General features: G+C 44.5%; 1 protein-coding gene across 4 annotated transcripts in view; it reads left to right on the top strand.

Annotated features, from left to right (window-relative positions):
- Positions 1-19,508, top strand: part of LOC111080009 (zinc finger protein ush) — a 79,234-nt gene that overhangs the window by 46,767 nt on the left and 12,959 nt on the right. For 2 of the 4 annotated variants that reach the window (XM_022375371.2, XM_041594809.1), the window contains exon 2: positions 9,490-9,534. In XM_022375371.2, the coding sequence (XP_022231063.2) occupies positions 9,490-9,534 (45 nt within the window). Of the gene's footprint in view, positions 1-6,272; positions 6,917-8,190; positions 8,345-9,489; positions 9,535-19,508 lie in introns of those variants that run through there. The other 2 variants (XM_022375373.2, XM_022375369.2) reach the window with 2 other exon arrangements.

Raw genomic sequence — 19,508 nt, 5'->3', positions numbered from 1 at the left:
TCTGCCTCCACTCATGGCTGTACTGTACCCTACTAGCATGCCATGCCATCGTGGGTCTTGTCTGGTCTGCAGCAGCAGCAGCAACAGCAGATACGCGGCATGAAATTTAAATCACTTTGATTGATTGCTAGATTAGCAGCGAGAGAGAAGGCCAGGCCAACCAAACGAACAAGAAGAAGAAGCCAATTGAGAGTGGGATCTATAGCTGCGGCCTGTGGTTCTGTTCCTGTGGCAAGGTGGCAGCCAGCGATAAGTGGGGCACGGCACACCACACAGAGACAGAGACGCAGGTGGGTTGACTGACTCTCGCTCTCACACCTTTTTGCTTATGTTAATTGATTTAATTTCGCTACAATGAAGTCATCGTTTCTGCTCTGTTGGGGGCTTATCTGTCAGACTTCATAAATATGCGCAGGGCACCCTGCCCTGTCTGGTCCCAGGGGAGTCGCCTCATAAGCAGGGGGGGGGGGGGGGGGGCAGCCACTGTCAGCGGCTCAACACCTGCTGCTGCTGCTGCCGCGTGAGAGCGAAGCGGGGAAACTCAAGGTTGAGCAGTTTTTCAGAGGAAATGAGTGTTGAGCAACTCTGCTGCCGCTGCTCAGCAGCTCCATTGATTATATAACACTGACCCTCGTACTCCACTCTTCGGGCGGGGGGGGGAATGAGTGGCGTTTCGTCTCCCCTCTTCTGTGGAATGAGACTCCCGCCGTTCATACAATTTTTGAGACCTGACTTCAATGTGCGCGTTTCGAGTTACAGCAACAATTTGTATGCCCATTAATCGTAGAGTACAAAGGGAATGTTGTGTTCGAGAAAAAATAACTTGGGAGACTTCATAGAGCTAAAGTTCTGTGTATGGCAATGTTTTTCAGCATGAACATCTCGAGGGCTATTGGAAACCTTTTGGTAACCCTATTTCGATGAGGTGACTTTCCGATGATTCAAAATAAAATTTAAAAAAATAAAATCAGCAATATTAAAGATATTAATCTGAAAATTTTCACATGTGTAAATAGAACTATGTATTATCTACCCAGAAATCGAATTTAAGCAGACAATCGGATAGCATTTTAGCTTCTACACATAAAACCGAAATCTATGCGAATATTGTCTTAGAGATAATGAGAATAGTATATGGCCCTGGCCATACAAAAATTAAGCCAGAATAATTAAATTTCAATGAGTAGATCCTACTTTTTTTTTTAATTTCCAGAATATAGAATATTTTATATATTAAACTGCAACATTTTACACCTTTTATCTAGCCATAAAATAAAATTAAGCCAAAATGCTGAAATCCAAAAACAGATTGCAGGATATCTTTGTAGTCGAATCGCTTCATTGTTGCCTTCTCTCTTGTTTCGTTTTTTGGAGTTTTGTGGCATGAAGAAGCAGAAACAACAGCAACAACAAACAACAACAAAACAAAAAGTTGAGTAGATTTATTTCAATGATAAATGTTTTTTCATTGTTGTTGTTGTTGCTGGTTTTTGTTGGTGTTGTTACTTTATGCTTTGCCACAATCACAACAACAGCAGCAACAACAACAGCAACAACAACAGCGACTAATCTTAACGATCCATCTAACCGAAAAGCGAACGAAATGAAATAAAGCGACGAAAGAGACAGACAGATAAAGAGAGTGAGTGAGAGAGAAGGAGAGAGAGAGAGAGAGCGCTGGGGAGTGTGTGAGTAAAACAACAAGTAAAAGCGATAAAGGAGTTCAATATTCCGACTAAAGGATACCTGGGATATACTGTTATATAATGATATTGAAAACCGATCAATACAGCAACAATTTCGGAATTAGATTAACATTTTATGAATACTACTGCTAAAAGGGAATTCTTTTTTATTGCTCGAAAAAGAGATATAAAATTTATATTTATTATTTATATAATTAATATAAATCCAATCCAATATGGATAATTTTTAAATATTTAATGATATGGGTAAATAAATACGTAATGTAAAATACTCCCAAAATGTGACCCATACCCAATGTGAACACCATATCTAGAACCTTCATCCCACAGATGTTCCTCACCTCCAAATTAGTTCCTTCCGATTTGAGTATAGTTACAGCTGAGTAACTTTAATAACCATGCGACTGGAATGATATTCGGTAGATACGTGAAAGGGGCATGAATGTCTATCGATTAATATGTTGGGGATTATGTAAACGAATGCACTCAAAGGAAATATAACTACATATAAGAGCATACCATTCAAATCTGCCGTAGCTCTCGCCTTTCCCAGTGGGTTCTGTAATGGGTTCTGCTCCTATTGCATATCTCCCCATAAAACCCATATACCATCGTTGTCATCAATTACCAGGGTATACCAGCAACAAAGCAACAAAACAAAGCAATTCCCGAGTAGAAGTAGAAATAACCCAAAAAAAAAACAGCAACAACTGTGCGCTTGCTGTGGCTGCTTTTGGGCCTTATCAGCGTCAGGATCTTATCGCTTCGGTTGCATCTGCGCGCTGGCGCGCTGGCTCGCTGCTTGGCTTCAGCTTCAGCTTCAGCTTCGACTGTGGCTTCGGTTGTGGCTTCGTCTATGCTCGCGGAGTTCGGAGAGCCATCGAGGTCGACGTCGCTGCCTGTCTGGTGTGCGGGTGTGAGCATGGAGCAGTACAGGGGGGAGTACTGTGCTGCGTCATATGCAATTGCAGCAAACATTTTGATACCCCGCAGCATTGACTTTTGGAAGAATTACATTTTTGATAGCCTGTACCCCGGAAGTGTGTATATTTTATGAGTTTTTAGAACAATTTTGCAATGCAGAGAAGGAAGAGCTTTTGATTTTTGTATCAATGTTTGGTTAGGAAAAAAATCGAGGTACGAGTATACGGCTGTCTCTGAGTTTATTTCTGTGAAAGCAAGTCCCTTTTCTTCACAGGGCATAACTAAAACAATGTACGGAATAATACAAATAATTGCTCGGAGAGATCGATATACTATATCATACATATTTACAACTGCCATTGGAACAATCTGTTATGAGCAAACCTTTAGTGGTCGCCTTTTATTCTAGAAAAAAGCCAACTAAATTTTTAAAAGCAAAAACGTACGCATAGTTACTTATTAGTTAGTTATCCCAATCATGTTTACGATCAGCCTTGAAGGGTAACCGGCAGCTTCGTTTTGTTTATCGAAGCTCAAGCGTTTTCTTTCATATTTTTTTCTGTTTGTTGCTGGTTTTTCTCTTTATTTTTAGCATATTTTCTTGAAAACGATTTTTGTTGCTGTTGCTGCTGCTGCTGGGTTTTCTGTGTGTTTGTTTCTGTTTGCTGTAATCAGCAGACGTTGATCTGTCGCATTTGTTCATATTTATGTCAATAAATGAGCACGTAACAACAATGACACACATAGATACAAACACACACACACACACAGGCAGCTACAGACGCACGCATCGGAGAGACATGTGTAAGATACTTGTGGCAACATAATTGCAAAACAATTGTTAAGACAGAGACACAGGCAGAGAGATAGAGATGGAGCAGAGATTAAGCCAAAGACAAAGAGAGAGGCAGAGATTGGCCGAAAAAGTGTGGCTCAGGCGGCAGGGTGTATACAAGAGAAGGTAAGGCAGAAGGAATCCTTGTTTATTTCCACTCACTTTTACCATTTCTCACCTTTACCCTTTACCTTTCTACTCATTGAACCTTCGGTTCGAACCTTGCCACACCAAGTGTTTAGCGGCAGTTCAACACCCCAGCAACAAGCCACCAACAACCAGGAACAACCCGCAACAACCTCCAACGGCAAGAACAACAACTGTTTGTTGCCGCAGCGAGGGGCAGGCACATTTATCAACAAAAACAAAAACAACACAGAAACAGAAAAAAAAGAACCTTTTGCAGATATTCACGCATGAAGTGTTTATCGCGCTGCATACTCGTAAGCGCGGAACAGAAACAAAAAAAAAAAAAAAAAAAGCGGGGGGTAAAAAAAAAGAGGAAAAACCAACACCCACAAAATGTGAAAAATATGCGATATTCTAACACACACAAACAGGGGAAAACCAACACACACACACACACACACAGGGAGAGGCAAGGAAAGGCGAAAGTCATTTGAAAATAAAAAGGTGTAGCGAATATGGCGATACCCCTTGGGGGGGCAGAGAAGTGTAACTGGGAAAGGGAAAATGTACAAACAGACACATATGAAAGTAAGATGAGTGGGTGTAGCTATAACCTTGTAGAAGGATCATCAGTTGTGGGCTATGGCAAAAAATGAACCCTAAATTCAAGATACTGCCAAGCCACACTTGATGGGACATCAAGATATAATTTACTCAGTTTCTATATAGTATGAATTTATGTATAAATCTTCACAAGAATATTCGAAATAATCATGCTCATAATTTTACTGCCAAACTCTAAAGGAAATATTTGAAATAAAAAATTTTTAAGAATTAAATTTCTCCAATTTCTAGATAATTTAAATAATAATTATTATTAATTATTATATTATATTATATTAATTAATAATAATTAATTTAATTTAAATATATTTCACATGCAACTAGGTAACAATCCAATCAATATCCCCCTAATATATATATGTATATACCCTAGGGTACACCAAAGTCGCAACGTATGCAATGATGTGCAATGAAGGGGTGTCACATGGCAGCAGGGGGGGGTTGGGTGCGTGGCTGGTGGCAAGCGGCAAACGGCAAGCGGCACGTTTAATGAATCTAATTAAAAGTCAACAATGGCAAACGAGATAATCGTCATAGAGAGGCAGAGCCAGAGGCAGAGGCAGACAGCAGCAGCAGCAGGAAGGAGGGTGCAGCCACAGATGGCAGGGAGTACGACGGGGTGGGGGGTTTTTGGGTGGATTTAACGCTTGCCACAACGCATGCGCAACATGCAGACACAACAGCTGATTAAAGAGAGAGAGAGGAGACAGATAGGGGGGGAGAGCGCGCTGCCATTAGATGCTTATCGCTTGAGAAAGAAGAAAACGTTTTTGCATCTGCAGAAAAAAAAAGTTGCCAGGGAAATGGAAATAAACCAAACGCCGATAAGCATCAGAGGAGGAGCAGCAGCAAGAGCAAGGAGTTGGGGGGGGGAAGGAAAAGAGTGGCTGGGAGGGCAGACATAAAGATAGATCAACGCTGCGCGATTATAAGCCAGAGAGGAATGAAGGAAAAGCTGAACAAAAGCCCCCGAGAGCCCAAAAAAAAAAACAACAACTAAAGAGAGAGAGAGAGAGAGAGAGAGAATGAGATGATGCAGATGTGGAGATACCGATACAGAAGAGATATAGCTGGAGGGGGGGATGTGGAAGTGGAAGTGGATGTGCTGGATGGAGGGAGGGGGGGATTGCAGCAGGTGGAATAAGTCCAACGAATGATAACAGATCCATTCCACTGTAGCCGTAACTCCACTTCCACTGTGCTGCCTTCCTTCCCCTTGCTGCCCCCTCCGCACTGCTTGCCTCCCATGCGCTGTGCACCGTTCTCTGTTTCGCTTCATGTGCATTTCTCAGATACAGATACACAGATACAATTAAACACAAAACGCTTATCACTAAGCAATAATCAGAATTCCATTAGCCGTAGACGCGATATCGCTCGCAAGCATCTCCTCGCACAGCCAACACACAGCACAGCACAGCACAACACACCCCTCCGCAGCCAAATGTATCTTTGTATCTGTATCTGCAACTGTGTGCATGTGTGTGTATCCGTTTGTTGCCGCTGCTGGTTGGTTGGTTTGGCTTGGCTTGGCTTGGCCTGGCCTGGCCTGGCTCGCCTTCCCAACTCATTCGCTCGCTCGCTGTTCGCTGCTCGCGATGTTATCTAACTGCGCGCCGCACCGCGCTCTCCTTATCAGTGCTTTATCAGTTTTTGTTTCGAATAATTTCGAACCGACGACGAAGGAAGTCGACCACAGCAGAGGCAGCACAGCAGAGGCAGCAGAGCTGTGAGCAGAGAGCTGGGAGCAGCAGCGGCTGTGTGTGTGTGGAAGATATCTTATTTCAGTTGGCAGCGAACCGAGGAGCCGGGCAAACTGCGACTGCGACTGCGAGTGTTTCGGATGCAGATACGAATCCAAATCCAAAGAGAAACAGAGCCACAAAGAGAGAGAGAGAGACTCTTGAGTGCGACTGAAGGCAGAGATAGGGCAGCAGATAGACGTTCTGGCAGACACTGGCAAATGAAAGATAAACCTCCTCAACGTCCACATCCACAAGATACAATATATATATCCACAGACAGCAGAACAGCAGACACAGAGCCACAGCCACAGCCACATCCCGGCATCAACAAACATCAGCTGTGCCTCGTCAGCGCCCGTTGCCGGTCGCTCGGTTCGTCGTCGTCGTCGTCGTCATTCGATTCGGCCAACTCTCGGTATCTCTCTTATATCTCTCACACAGATACTCTCGTACACACACACACAGATACAGATACAGGCGCACACGAAAATTTCATTACTCACCGCCGTGCCGGCCGCCCCAGCAGCGCCTGACACTGAACCGCTGCTGCTGCTGCCACTGCCTGCTGCCTGGTGCCGTGCCCCGAGTTTCAGTTTGCCATAGAACGCGGACCGAGCAGCAAGCGGACACTCGACACACGACACACACAGGGCAAAAGATAGAGATATCATCACGTTCCTCATATTAAATACGAAAATTTGAATAATACGAGTGTTAGTTGTGAGTGCGAAACGAGTCGCAAGTGAGTGCGAATGAATATCCAAGTGAATAATGGCAAGTGAATGAAATGCTAACACACGACAAAAAAAAACAACAACAACAACATGTGTGTGATCAAAAGTGAAGCCAAAAAGTAACAAAAAAAAAAAAAACAAAGAAAAAATAAACCTCGGATTAGCCGCTACCCTGGGAAATAACAACAACAACAACAATGCTAAGCAGCAGCACAAGAGGTGAGAGAAGTGGCTGTTAAACTGCAGGTTAAAGCTGGATAAAAGCGTAAAGATGCTGATGAGGTTGGGCATGGTAGAAAGGCAGAAGAAATCCAGCAAAAAGCTGGCATGGGACTGGGACTATTTTCAGTGTAAAAGTAGTGCTGGAGCAATGATTCACTGGAACGGAAGGGATCTTTGTATAGTACATATGTAAACAAAGTTAAGCGGAAATTAAAGCAAGTTTATGAGTACACAGATGTAAGCTGAACAACAGGCCAGAACGAACAGCGCAGAAACAATGAAATGGAAGCCATTAAATTACCTTAAACATGAACCAAATAGCGCTGGGCATTAGCTAAAGTGATACTAGGGCTAGCAGACAGTTGCAGATACCTTTAGCATAGATACACCCATAAGATGTATAGTCGCAGAAATCTATGTGGCTAGTGGGGCTAAATCGGAGGCAGAACTGCCCCATAAAACTACAAAAATCTATAAAGAAATCCTAGAAAACAGAACAAGTAACATAAAGATTAAAATCAAAAGGAGATGCAACCAACAAATGATAAAGATCGAGCCCATGCAAAGATGAATCATCGACTGGGATGGAAAGATCGGAAAACTATAAAAATGAAAGCCACAGTCAGAGCCAAGCTTAAACTTTAAACTCTGACTCTGGCAGCAGTCCCAGCCCCCTCTCAAGTCCCCAACAAATGACCCACTAAACGGGAACATATAAAAGATGATTTCCCACCAAGAAGAAGCTCCCCTTTGAGTGGTAGCCAAAAAAGTCGGAGCAACCTGTAAGCCCTGCCGATGTGTGGGTGTGCGGTAAGAGAATGAAATCCCGCCAATTGCTGTCGAACACTTGGACTTCAGACGACTCCTCGACGCACACGTTGAGGGGAGAGAGAGAGAGAAAGGGTTGGGGCCTCAGGTTGCCCTGCCCTGCCTTGCCTTGGCTTGGCTTGGCTTGGCTTTGCCCCACGTTGGAGCTGTGGGGCTCAGGCGAGTGTGTCCGGCTGGGCTGTGAGTCCAAGCGTCCGAGTCCATTCCAGCCAGCTTTCAGTTGCTTATCAGTCGACTATCTGCGCTGTGTGGCTTCACATTCATTCCATGGCCAGAGAGCTCCACAGAGAGAGAGAGCCATATGTGTGTGTGTGTGTGTGCTTTGCTATCTGCAATCTGTGGCAAGCGAATGAGAAGAGGCAGAGGAGGATGAAGAGGCAGAGGAGGATGAAGAGGCAGAAGAGGATGAAGAGGCAGAAGAGGCAGAGGAAGAAGGAGAAATAAAAACGAAGGAATTCTGCGGATTGTTGTTATTATTGTTATTATAATTCCTTGAAGTGAATAATCAGCGAAATATAATCAAAAAAATGAGAGAGAAAAAAAACAGCACACAAAACGAAAGACGAAGACGAGTCAACGGGTACACAGTACAGAGTGGGGAGTGGGGAGTGTGGAAGGGGAGGGGGTGTGTGTGTGTGTGTGCTGTGTGTAGGCTAGTGTACTGCGGTGTGTAGTGCTGTGTAATGGGACTGGAGACGCGCTTGAACACCGGCAAACCTCGGCGACGGACGGGACTACTGTGCGTAGCCCCCCAAACACACACATACAAACACACAACAGAGATACAAAGATACAAAGATACTAGAAACAGAACAGAAAATGGGCGGGGTGGGGCGGCTTCTGGTGGGGACAGGACAAGCACAGAAAACAAACAGTGTTTCACTCGAACAGCAATTATGATGATCGCCTATAGGGCGGGTAATCGTTATCCCCTTTAGCACACACACAGGGGATTATCTTTTAACTATTATGGAAGGGTGTGCAGAGGGCGGGGAACGTAGTAGCATAGCAGCTGAGAGTAATATCTGCGAGCAATCTACTGAAAATAATCAGTTACTATTACTTTTAAGGGCTAACTATATTTGCAAGACATTTTTCTTTGATTGGGAAAGATCTAAGCAGCATTCTGAGGCTTCCCATAAGCCCTTCCCTTCCCTTCCCTGAAGCCATTATCTCTTACCAGATATGTATGTATATATTTATATGCACCAAAGGTCTGCATGCATTTTTCCACATTTTTCAACATACTAAATTTGGTTAGGAAAGATTACCATCAAAAAGTATTCCAAACAATTCATTTTCGGAGGAAAAGATCCCTTTTAAGTATCTGCCAGGCAAAATTTAAATTTGCTTCATAATTTCTGCCCTCATTAATGGCCCTTATCTATGAGTAAATGCTCTAAGCGTGGGAAATATATACCCCTAAATTATTGCCTTGGATATTGGCTCCACCCTATAGATATTTCTATGAAATTTATCAATCGCTTTTTATCCCTTAGATGTGTATTTGTAAGATTTGCAGTTCTACGATATTTAACTCTGAAATTAGCAGCTCTAATTGTTCTCCTGTGCTGGTTCTGGTCACCTCCTACCCATTCTCTGTGCTCAAATATATTGCCTTGAAATCTTTTAATTTTTTCCCTAAAGAAATGTATCTATAATATTTGTAACTCCTCCATTTATGTCACCAACTTCTTTCTGTGTCTCTAACAATCTCTAACATTGTGCTCTCCCTGTTTCAGGTGATTGTTCCGATACCACAGAAGAGATGACCGTTGACAGCAGAGGTACGTACCAAGCCCTTGAAGCAGCAACATCCTGCAGCAAGTTAAACTCCTATCCATCCTATCCTTTATCCTCTATACCCTGCATTCCCACCCAACCCCTTCGATGTGCCGCCAGCCCCGCTGTCCACTGTTCAATCCGCGATAAGTTTAAGCTTAAACGAAATGGGCCAAAGCCAAAAAATAAATTCTTATCTGTTCGAATGCAGGGAAACAGACACTGTCTCTGCCCCCCCCCCGCACGCTCTCCATCAGACATAACCCGTTAATGCCCCAATAATAAATTTCCTCGATGTGTAGACCCACCCCCTGCTCCTCCTCCCCCGCCCCCTCCAGCATCGCTTTTCCCTGGCATTCTGCGGGCTGCTGATATTTTGCCAATAAAAATTTAATCCCAAAAAAGATGAACACAGGAGAAAGCTCTCTAATTTAATACAACTTTTTTCTGGTTGTTGTTATCAGTGCAGTGACACTGCGTAGCTACCCCTGCCACTGCCACTACCCCTGTTCTACCCCCTCCATAGAGCAGTGGCTCTCTGCGGTTTTTGGTGATTTTTGACACCTTCAGCAGGACCTCAGCGGGAAAACCTCAGAAACCCTAAGCCTCCAAATGAACCCTTCCACCCAAAATGGAAACGGAATAGCAGCCAAAAAGGGAGGGCAGGTTGCCACAAGCCACACACAACCCTCGTCGTTTCAGTCACTTCGACGATGGACTGCAGGAAATGACAACGGGTCAAGTTCTCTCTCCCTCTCTCGCTCTCTCGCTCTCTCCCTCTCTCGCTCTCTCTCTCTCTCTCTCTGTTTGTTGTCACCCCTTTCCCTGGGTACTGCTCGTGGCCTTTCACTCAGCCATCCTTCTTTTGCTTCCCCCCACCACCCCGGGATATGTATTTTGACTTGACTCTTCTGGTGGCCTGGCCTGGGGCATCATTGGCATCAATTTCATATCACTTCATAATCATCAGGCAATGTCAACGTCATTGAGACGACGATGTCTGCCATGAACCCATGACACCACCCCATCCCATCCCATCCCATCCCATCCCATCTCAACCCTCTGTTTGCTACCGTATTCGCTGCCTTTCTCTGCCTTCGCCGCCTGCTGTGCCTTCCCGTGTGCTCTATTTTGGACAGGAGCGGACTGCGGGTGACACTATTTCTGATAACAGGGAATATAAATAAAATATAAATTTTCCTGTGGAACGATACTCTCATGGAAATAGTCCTTTAGTCTTGAGATCTTTTGAATATTTCATCCTTTGGGCACGCTTAATACTTAGTAAGCGTTCATAAGCATGGGAGCTGGGACTATTGTTTAAACGAGTATCTATAAATTTCTATATTTTCTGGCTACTGTTTTCTGGAGAATAAAGCTAACAAATTCCATGGCTTCGAATTTTTAAACTTTCATTGGTTTCTTGTGGGTGTTTTCCTGCAACTTTAATGCTTCGAATTTCTATAGAAATTCAGCTGCCAGATCTTCGTAGATCTTATGGGGCGAACTTCTGTGGGAAGTTGAATATTTGTGAATAAAATTAATTGCGAAATAGAATTTCTAGATGTTTCTAGGGATTATTGGGGAACTGCAAATTGCTATCTTTTGGTAAGAGAGATTACTGTAGATACATATCTCCTTGAATTCCTATAAAAACCTCCATATTTGATTCATTTTTGGGGAATCATTTATCAACTACCATGCACCCTTTCTAGCCCGCTGTCTTTCTGCTTAAACCGTTCCTGTCGCTTTTTTGATCTAACCTGCAACATTCCACACCATTTCGCTGCCATCTCAAGCATTCATCATTAATAATCCTTTCCCCGCCGAAAAACGGGCGGGCAATTGAAGCGCCTCTCTCCGCGCCTCGCCTCGCCCCCGCCCCACTGTCCATCCAGCAGCAGCAGCCTCTCTCGCTCCTATCGCAGCCCTTCCACGTGGCCCGTTTTTGTGCTGCGTCAGTGAAAGATATTCCACAGCAGCAGCGGCAGCAGCAGCCGCACACACTCGCTCTCACACCAGATAGGGGATAGGAGAGGCAGGAGGCCCAGAGAGTCGAGTGGCCAGTGGGCGTAACAGTTTGCCTAAAAAAAAAGTGGGCGTTTGTCTGTTGGGCTAATCTTTATCTGGCTGTTGACACTCCATGGCGACGGCGACGGCCAAGCGAACCCGGCACCCAGGAACACACCGATAGACACAGAGAGAGAGAGAGAGAGGGAGAGAGAGTGAGAAAGAGCCAGAGAAAAAGTGTGGCACATTCCTTGGGGGCCCTCGCCCTCCTGCCACCCACCCACCTACCGCACTGGCACTGGCCCTGGCACTCGCACTCGCACTCCATCCTGCAACTGTGCTCTGGCTGTGCCACACTTTGTGTCCAATAGATACGCGAGCTCTGCACTCGTACACTTGCATTTAGTTAGCTTGGCTCCATGGATTGGCATTAACTTTAGTGGCAGTTGATCTTTGGTTTGGTTTTGTGGTTTAATTTATGGCTGCTGCTTTGTATCTTTGCTGGTATCTGGTATCCAGAGAACACTGAAAGGATCATACATATTTCTTCGATTTCTGTGGATTATTCCCTGCCTTTGAACACTGAAAGGATCGTACATATTTATATAATTTCTGTGGATTATTCCCTGCCTTTGTGTGCCTATTTTAGGATGGATTGTGCATTGGATATCATTTCCCCTATCAATGCTACTATTTCCTTTATTTTTTGTTGATTACTCTTGGTGCAACTTTTAGATTCTTCTAATGAAATTTGTACTAGTTCTTGGCAGGGCATACCATATGCGTATGCCTTTGCTGCTTCTTGTCTCTTTCCTGTGAAGATTGATCATGTGATTGATCGTGCTTTCGTGTGACTCTTCAATGATTCCCGTCATTGGATCCTTCATTGAATTCTGTAGGATATTTCCTGCCACTCCTGGCACAGGGTATTCCATCTTCCTGATATCTTTTGGCTCTGCTGCTTGGCCTCTGATGTTTTGTGTTTGTTTTTGTTTTGTGGCTTGCTATTGATGGCACTCTGCTTGCCACTGCTGCTGCTGCCACACTTGCTACACTTGTCTCTGCCTCTGCTGCTGCTGCTGCTGCATCTACTGCTGATGATGATGATGATGATGATGACGTTGCTCACTTTTGGCGCTCTTCATTTGCTGTGGCTGCTGCTGCTGCTGCTCTCTCCTCCTCCTTTTGCTGTTGCTGCTGCTGCTGCTCCTCCTCCTCTGCTGCTGCTGCTGCTCCTCTTGCTGTTGCTGCTGTTGTTGCTGTTGCTGCTCTTCTTGCCACTGATGATGCTGCTGCTGTGCAATGTACTGTAAGCGCCTGTCCCTGTCCCTGTCCTTCCTGTATTCCCTGTGCGCCTGTCCTTGCCTCTAGTCGTATCTTTGTGTCTCCCTCTCTCTCTCTGTGTGTGTGTATGCTTATGTGTGTGTGTGTGTGTACACTGGGGGTTTTTATCTATGAAATTCATGAATGCTTTGGCTTATCTTGCAGAATTGCATACTTGCAGCAAGCCACAGCCCGTCCTGGCCTGGCTTTTTGGTTGGTTGCCTCTGCCTGCCTGCCTGCCTGCTCCTCCTTGTTGTTTGCCCCCGCCCTGCGGTTTGTTGGCTGCCTTCTAATGGCGCTAAGTGGTGACCCGCTAGCCCCACTCCACACATGGCATGTGTGTGTCTCCCTCTCACTCGCTCGCTCTATCTCTCGCTCTTTCTCTGCTTCTCTAATGGCATTTTATCTATGGCATAATTTTTTATTATGTCTCCCTAGCGCCTCCCTGCCCCTGTGGTTGCCTGCCCGTTGGCTTAATGACAATCCTCTGCACAATCCACCCAGAGAGTGAGTGAGAGAGAGAGAGAGAAACCCCACACGCAGCACCACACTCCGACATCAAGTCAAATTGTTAGATAGCTTTTCGGCATGTAATTAATCATTTGACAAGGTTCAAGCTTCAAGAGCTTTACGAAACGGGTGGGTATCAGAGGGGTGCGGTGTGTGCGGTACCCACAAAGTTTTCTCTTTTTTTTCGAGCGGGGGGGGGCAACGTTGCATTTGCTGCGGGCAGCAGGCAGGCAGGCAACTGCTGCAATGTGGCGGGGGGAGGAAAAAAAAACCATTACACGGCGCTCACGACTCACCTGCGTTATCATTAGCGTTCCATCAACATGCCTCTTACCATATCTCGTACCCCTATGGCCCACCGCAGCCCACCGCAACCCCTTAACCCCTCTGTGGCGTCGCTTTTTTTCGGGTAGAAAATATTACGCATACGCAGTGGGGGCCCACATGAGAGGTTTGATTTGAGGGAAATATAATTGAAAATAACTGTGGCAAATAAGAAGGAGGTGGAATAATATATCTATATGCTAATTATGATGATAGAATATTTTTATTTTTATATACAAACTGCTGAAACTCTGAACTCTTAAGCTGCCAGTCTTGGGGAAAAACTATGAACAGATATACATAATGTAAAGTAAATAATCTTCTAAAGGGAGCTGCAGTTTAAATTGGTTTGACTAAAGTCATTGCACCTTTGGGCTTATTCGCAGAACGAAATATCTGGGAATCAAAGTGTTGACTTCTTTCTGCAGATTATTCTCTCTAAGCAGCAATCAAAAGAGATATCTTACTCTTTGCTGTTCAGGACTGTAACAGATCTCTAATTGGTTCTCTTCTTCACTCCAAAAAATAGACCCGCATTATTTATCCATCCAGTATTCTTCAAATTCCTTCCGTTTATAGTTTGAAACTTAAAAAAAAAACAACACCATAAAGTCCCCAAAGAAGGGGTCATCATAGCTATAGCTCCCAAAATTCTTGAGTCACATTTCAAATTCAAATTTCGTGCAAGAAAGTGCTGCACCCTTTGCTCTGCCTGCTGCTGCTGCTCCTGTGTGCCACAAAGAATGATGATAAAGAGTCGTATAATGCCTGCCATATACATAAAAAAATTACAACATAAATCACACACACACACACGCATACACTCACATACATATACGAGCCACACACACGCATACAAATTTTTGGTTGTGTTGTATTAAAAATAATATCGTCGTCTGGTCGACGAAAGATAAGAAAATTTATCCAAAGGATTGCGTTTTGGTGTTATGGCCACACACAAACCACGGCACGACACAAAAAGTGTGAGAGAGAACAACCACCCAACCCACCCACCCACTCCTCCTCCTCCTCCTTTTGTGTGCGCAACCGCAAGGACAAGGACGAAGGCGCCCAGTGCCCCCCCCCCTAAAAAAAGGAAGAACTTGAATTTGTGTGCGGCCCGAACATTTTATGACCAAAGGCCCGCCCCAAGTCGAACTCATCATCATCAGCAGCGCCCATCGCCCAGCGTCATCTGGCGAGGCAAGTGGGGGGCAGAGTACAGGGCCAGGGCCAGGTCCAGGGTCAGGACTTAGGCCAGAGTAACGGAGGAAGGAGGAAGAGGAGTACCAGGAGCCACCAGCTGTGATCTGTGGCCAGCGATAAGGAGAGAGAATACATTTCATAAATGCCGCGCCACAAAAAGGATTACGAGGCTGTGTTACTGCCAAGGCCACGGCTGCTCCCTTTCTCTGTCGATATTCGGGGGGGGTGGGATATCCGTAGGGGGTTTCAGGCCGTAATTTATTGTTAAAATAGTATACATTTTATTTGCTGCATGGAATATCTAACTATCTGTGCAGCTTTTGGGAGGCCTTCGGTTGCCACTTTTAAACTTTAGGGAAATCTTAGATATTCATGGTTGGAAAAGGCAATGCAATAAGAGGGATATATATATTTTTTATTTGTAGAATAGTCCAGAGAATAAAGAAGAAACTCTACTAAGAAAACAGAGGAAAGCGGCATAAATATTTGTGTATTAGTTTGATTTAAATCATAGAAAAATTGAACTCAAATACCAATGGAAACTCTGCTAACTAAACAGAGGAAAGCGTGCTAAATATTTCTGTATTAATTTGATTTAAATCATAGAAAAATTGAACTCAAATAACAGCGAAAATTTCACAACTTCAAAGATTAAAAATTTCACTTATTAGGCGCCAGCTATTCAGCTTTTAATTAGTAGTCAAATCTACACCTTATAATGGGTGATGAAACAGGCATATTAAGGGTATACTCATACGCCTATATGCTACAGGGTATATGGATTATTTTTGAGGGGCTCTGATGACTCAGACCCTTTTAAGTGGCGCAGCCTTAACGCCTTTAGAACTTATGACTTGATCATTTCCTGAACTGCTTTGAGATCCTTTATTTTGCAGTCTATTCTAGGGATAACTATTATAGAAATGAACTATAAATATGCGAGGGTGGATGGGTTACATTTCCTCAGCTGTCCTTCAATCATCTGAGATAATTCCGCTTCAGCTTCCATCACTCTATTACTGATTATTTATGTATGATTAACACAATATAAAACTCTCCATAAATGTGTGATTGAAGAAGGGAATTTCCCTGAAACCTGCCGGCATATTTCAGCCTCAACTTCCCTGAATGGGAACATCTGAAAAGTTTTGATTGAAGGAGTTCTGCCTCCTTTCAGGCTTTGCCATTTCCTTGGCATTTGGACATCCTTCACTTGTCCCTATTCATTCGTGCTGTGTGGTTTGCTACTGATTGATCCTTTTCTATAAAAATAAGGCACACATTTCTGTCAATGTTTAATCAATTAGTTCGGTCTCTCTCTCTCCTGCTCAGCCCACAGAGAATCCACGGGCGGCAAACCCTTGCCCGTGGATGCCTTGCCAGCTCTTCCGCTTGTCATCTAACTTTGCTCTGCTTTCCCTCAACCTCTACCCTTGCTACTATTTCTTCCATATTTCCCTCTTCTGCTTTTCACACTTTCTCCCGCTCTCATTGCTGTTTGCAGTTGGCTTAGCCGCTGCCTGGGGGCTTAAATCACGCACGAATGACCCTCGTCAATGGGTTATGGCTCTGCTCTGCTCTCCCCATGGCTGGATGGATGGTGTGGACTGTAGCCATCATCCCAATCAACCAATCATGTTGCTTGTTTCCCTCAATGATTGCCTGTTTGGGTTTTGTTGGCTTGTTTGTTTGGCTTTTATTTGTACAAATCCAGTGCGAAATTCAATCAGCAAGCGAATTGAAATTGAAGCAGCCCCCCCCCCACAAGGATATTGTCGAGTCAGTGGTGTGTGCTCTATCCCTGCCCCTGCCACACCCCCACTCTCCCTCTCTCTTTATTTGTATTCCTTTTTTTTTTTTTGCATAAAAGAGCATGCCTTTTGGTTGCCGCCTCATTACAAGCTGTTAGCAGGCACTTTGCACTTCATCATCCCAGCAGCAGCAGCAGCAGCAGCCACCAGAAAGCCCCCCACAGCAAGGCGCAGGTAGCCCATGCCAGTACCCCCAGGTAGCCCACGTCTCTCCTTCTCCCTCTGCTTCTCTCCTTCTGCTGCTGCTGCTGCTGCTTCTGCTGCTGCTTCTGCTGCTGCTTTGTGCTTTTGGCCTCCCTGCATTTATGGCTTATTTGCTGCCTGTCAGTCACTTGGCTGCCTCCTGCCTCCTGCCTCCTGCTGCCGCATGCCCCGCCAAAACCCAACTCATTCGCAACGTTGTAAACGTTTATTGTGCCACCAAATGAGCAGGCAGCAGGCAGCAAGCAGCCTCCAATCCTCTGGCTTTTGGGGCCTTCGTGTTTGTCCTGCTGCCTGCCTGCCTCCCTGGCTGCTCTCCCCCTGCTGCCACACAGACGCACACACTTTTTGGGGCCTAATTGGTAGGTAATGATGTGTCTGGCTTGCCGCTTTGTTAGTCAGTCGATGATGATGCTGGGGTTTCGGTTCCCTGGGCTGCTCCTTTTTGGCTGCTGCTTGGACTCCGACTCCGAGTCCGACTCCTCTTGTGGATGCTTGGACTCCTTTTGCGTGTCGGCCTTTTGGCTTTGTTCTCTCGCTCTCTGTTAACTGCTTGTTGCTGCTGCTGTTGCTGTTGCTGCTGCTGCTGCTGCTGTGTCTGTTGCTGTTGCTGTTGCCGTTTGTCGCTGACTGCGCGCATCTTGTTAGCAACTCGGACGCCTGTTTAGGCTTGCCCCCTGCCTCTCTACCTCTCTCTCTGTCTTACCTCTGGCTCGCTGACTGTGGGGTCCTTTGTCTTTATTTTTTTTTTTTGTTGCTGCGGCAATTTTATTCGCATTCCCATTCCCATTCCACGATTCCCTGGAGTCTCGCAATTCCCATTCACACAGCTTGCAGGCAATTTTCGCGCCTCTTTAATTTACTGTTGAACGAAAGAAATGTTAAACCCTTCCTCCTGCAGGGGGAATGCTGATTCCTGCTGTTGCTGTTGTTGCTGTTGCTCCTGCTGATTCCTGTTGTTGTTTCGTGTCGTGATTGGCTGATGAACACATCAAAAGTCATCAGCACATCAGCCTCAGCCAGGCAACATTGCAATCAGAGCAACAGGGAAAGGGAGCAACCAAATAAAGCAAAGACAAGCAGACAGACGGAACACTGAGAGGGGCAGCAATGAACGAAGTTTTGAAGTTTAGTTTACCCTGTACAGATCGACAGATCGTTATATGGCTATGTATGACATTGCTGTAGTATTCCGATTTTTAATTTATTGTTTTTTTTTTGTAATATGGAAACATTTTGCATTTTTTATTTTACAAGTTTCTTTGTATTGGCTTTTAATCCAAACTCTGCAAACATTTTAATATGGGAAATTTTTTAAATATTTCTTGCTTATATTAATCGTGTTATTGATTAGTTCTCCGATCCCCAGCAAGCAGATTTCGCTGCAGCAGCTACCCATGGATTTATGTATTGTATTTAATATTCTTGAATTTATTTATTTTATTATTATTAATTATTTAATTTATTATTTATTTACTACCTTATGGACAAAGTAATAGGTGTGCTTTATTTTTATTTTTTAGTGTAAGTACACTAAAAATTAAATTGCAAATGGTAGAAATGATTATACAGCACTTACCAAATGTCAAATGTGAGTCAAAAAGTTACCTGGGAGCGCTTTGTTATTGCCTTCTGTCTAACGAAGAGAATGAGAGCAAAATACTATTCGATGGAACTATTTTTCATAATTTTAGCAAGGTGTGCGCCATTGCCATTCTTTGATCTTAGCTATGAATGGTTCCTTAATTCATGTGAATACAATAAAAAAACTTAGAATGAAAACAGACAGCAGATACTGGGAAAGGCTTTATAGTACTTGAATTCAGATGCTGTTCCAGAATATCTACATTTATCTACAAAGAATAGTAAATGGAAAAAATTGTCTTTGCTTTGCACACACAGCAAATCACCTTCAAGTCCCAAAGACCCAATCCCAGCCCTCTCCCCAAAGGGTATGCCAAAGAAAGCAACAGAAATAGGGAGAGCAATGAAGTTAACACAATGCCAGACACGATTTTTGGACTGGGCTGCCAGTGGGAGGGGCTGGCGGTGGTGCTGATGGGCGCAGAGGCGTGGCTGGGCCGCCCTCACGAATTGAGTGTAACAGTAAAACGGAGGAGCAGACGGCAACATGTTGCTGTCGTGTCTATGAGAAAAGAGACAGAGAAACTGGAGGGGGAAGGGGGGCGGTAGCAAAAGCACAAGGAAATGGAATCAAAGATGGTACGGTAAGAGGGGGTGGGTAGTGGGCTAGTGGGGGGGCAGCTCGAACTCAATTGAATTGTGGCAACCTTTCGGAGGGCAGTTGTCAGTTGTTTTTGATTGATCTGCGGGAAGCGTGATTTGTATGCAGCAATTGCAAAATGTTGCTGCAGTGCCATGTTGCAGATGTTGCAAGTAGGATTGCTGCTGTTGTTGCTGTTGCTGCTGCTGCTGCTGGTACCATGTCATCCCATCCCCATACCCCATACCCCGTCCAATCATCATCTGATGATTTTAATCGAGCAGAAGCGACATTTATGCAAATGCCAGGGACTTGTTTAATAAACGCAAATTATGAGCTTGGCAGGAAAAACCATGTTGCCTGCAACACC

This window comes from Drosophila obscura, unplaced genomic scaffold (genome assembly GCF_018151105.1).
Source record: "Drosophila obscura isolate BZ-5 IFL unplaced genomic scaffold, ASM1815110v1 contig_37, whole genome shotgun sequence".
Classification (NCBI taxonomy): domain Eukaryota; kingdom Metazoa; phylum Arthropoda; class Insecta; order Diptera; family Drosophilidae; genus Drosophila; species Drosophila obscura.
This window is presented reverse-complemented; position numbering and strand designations above follow the sequence as displayed.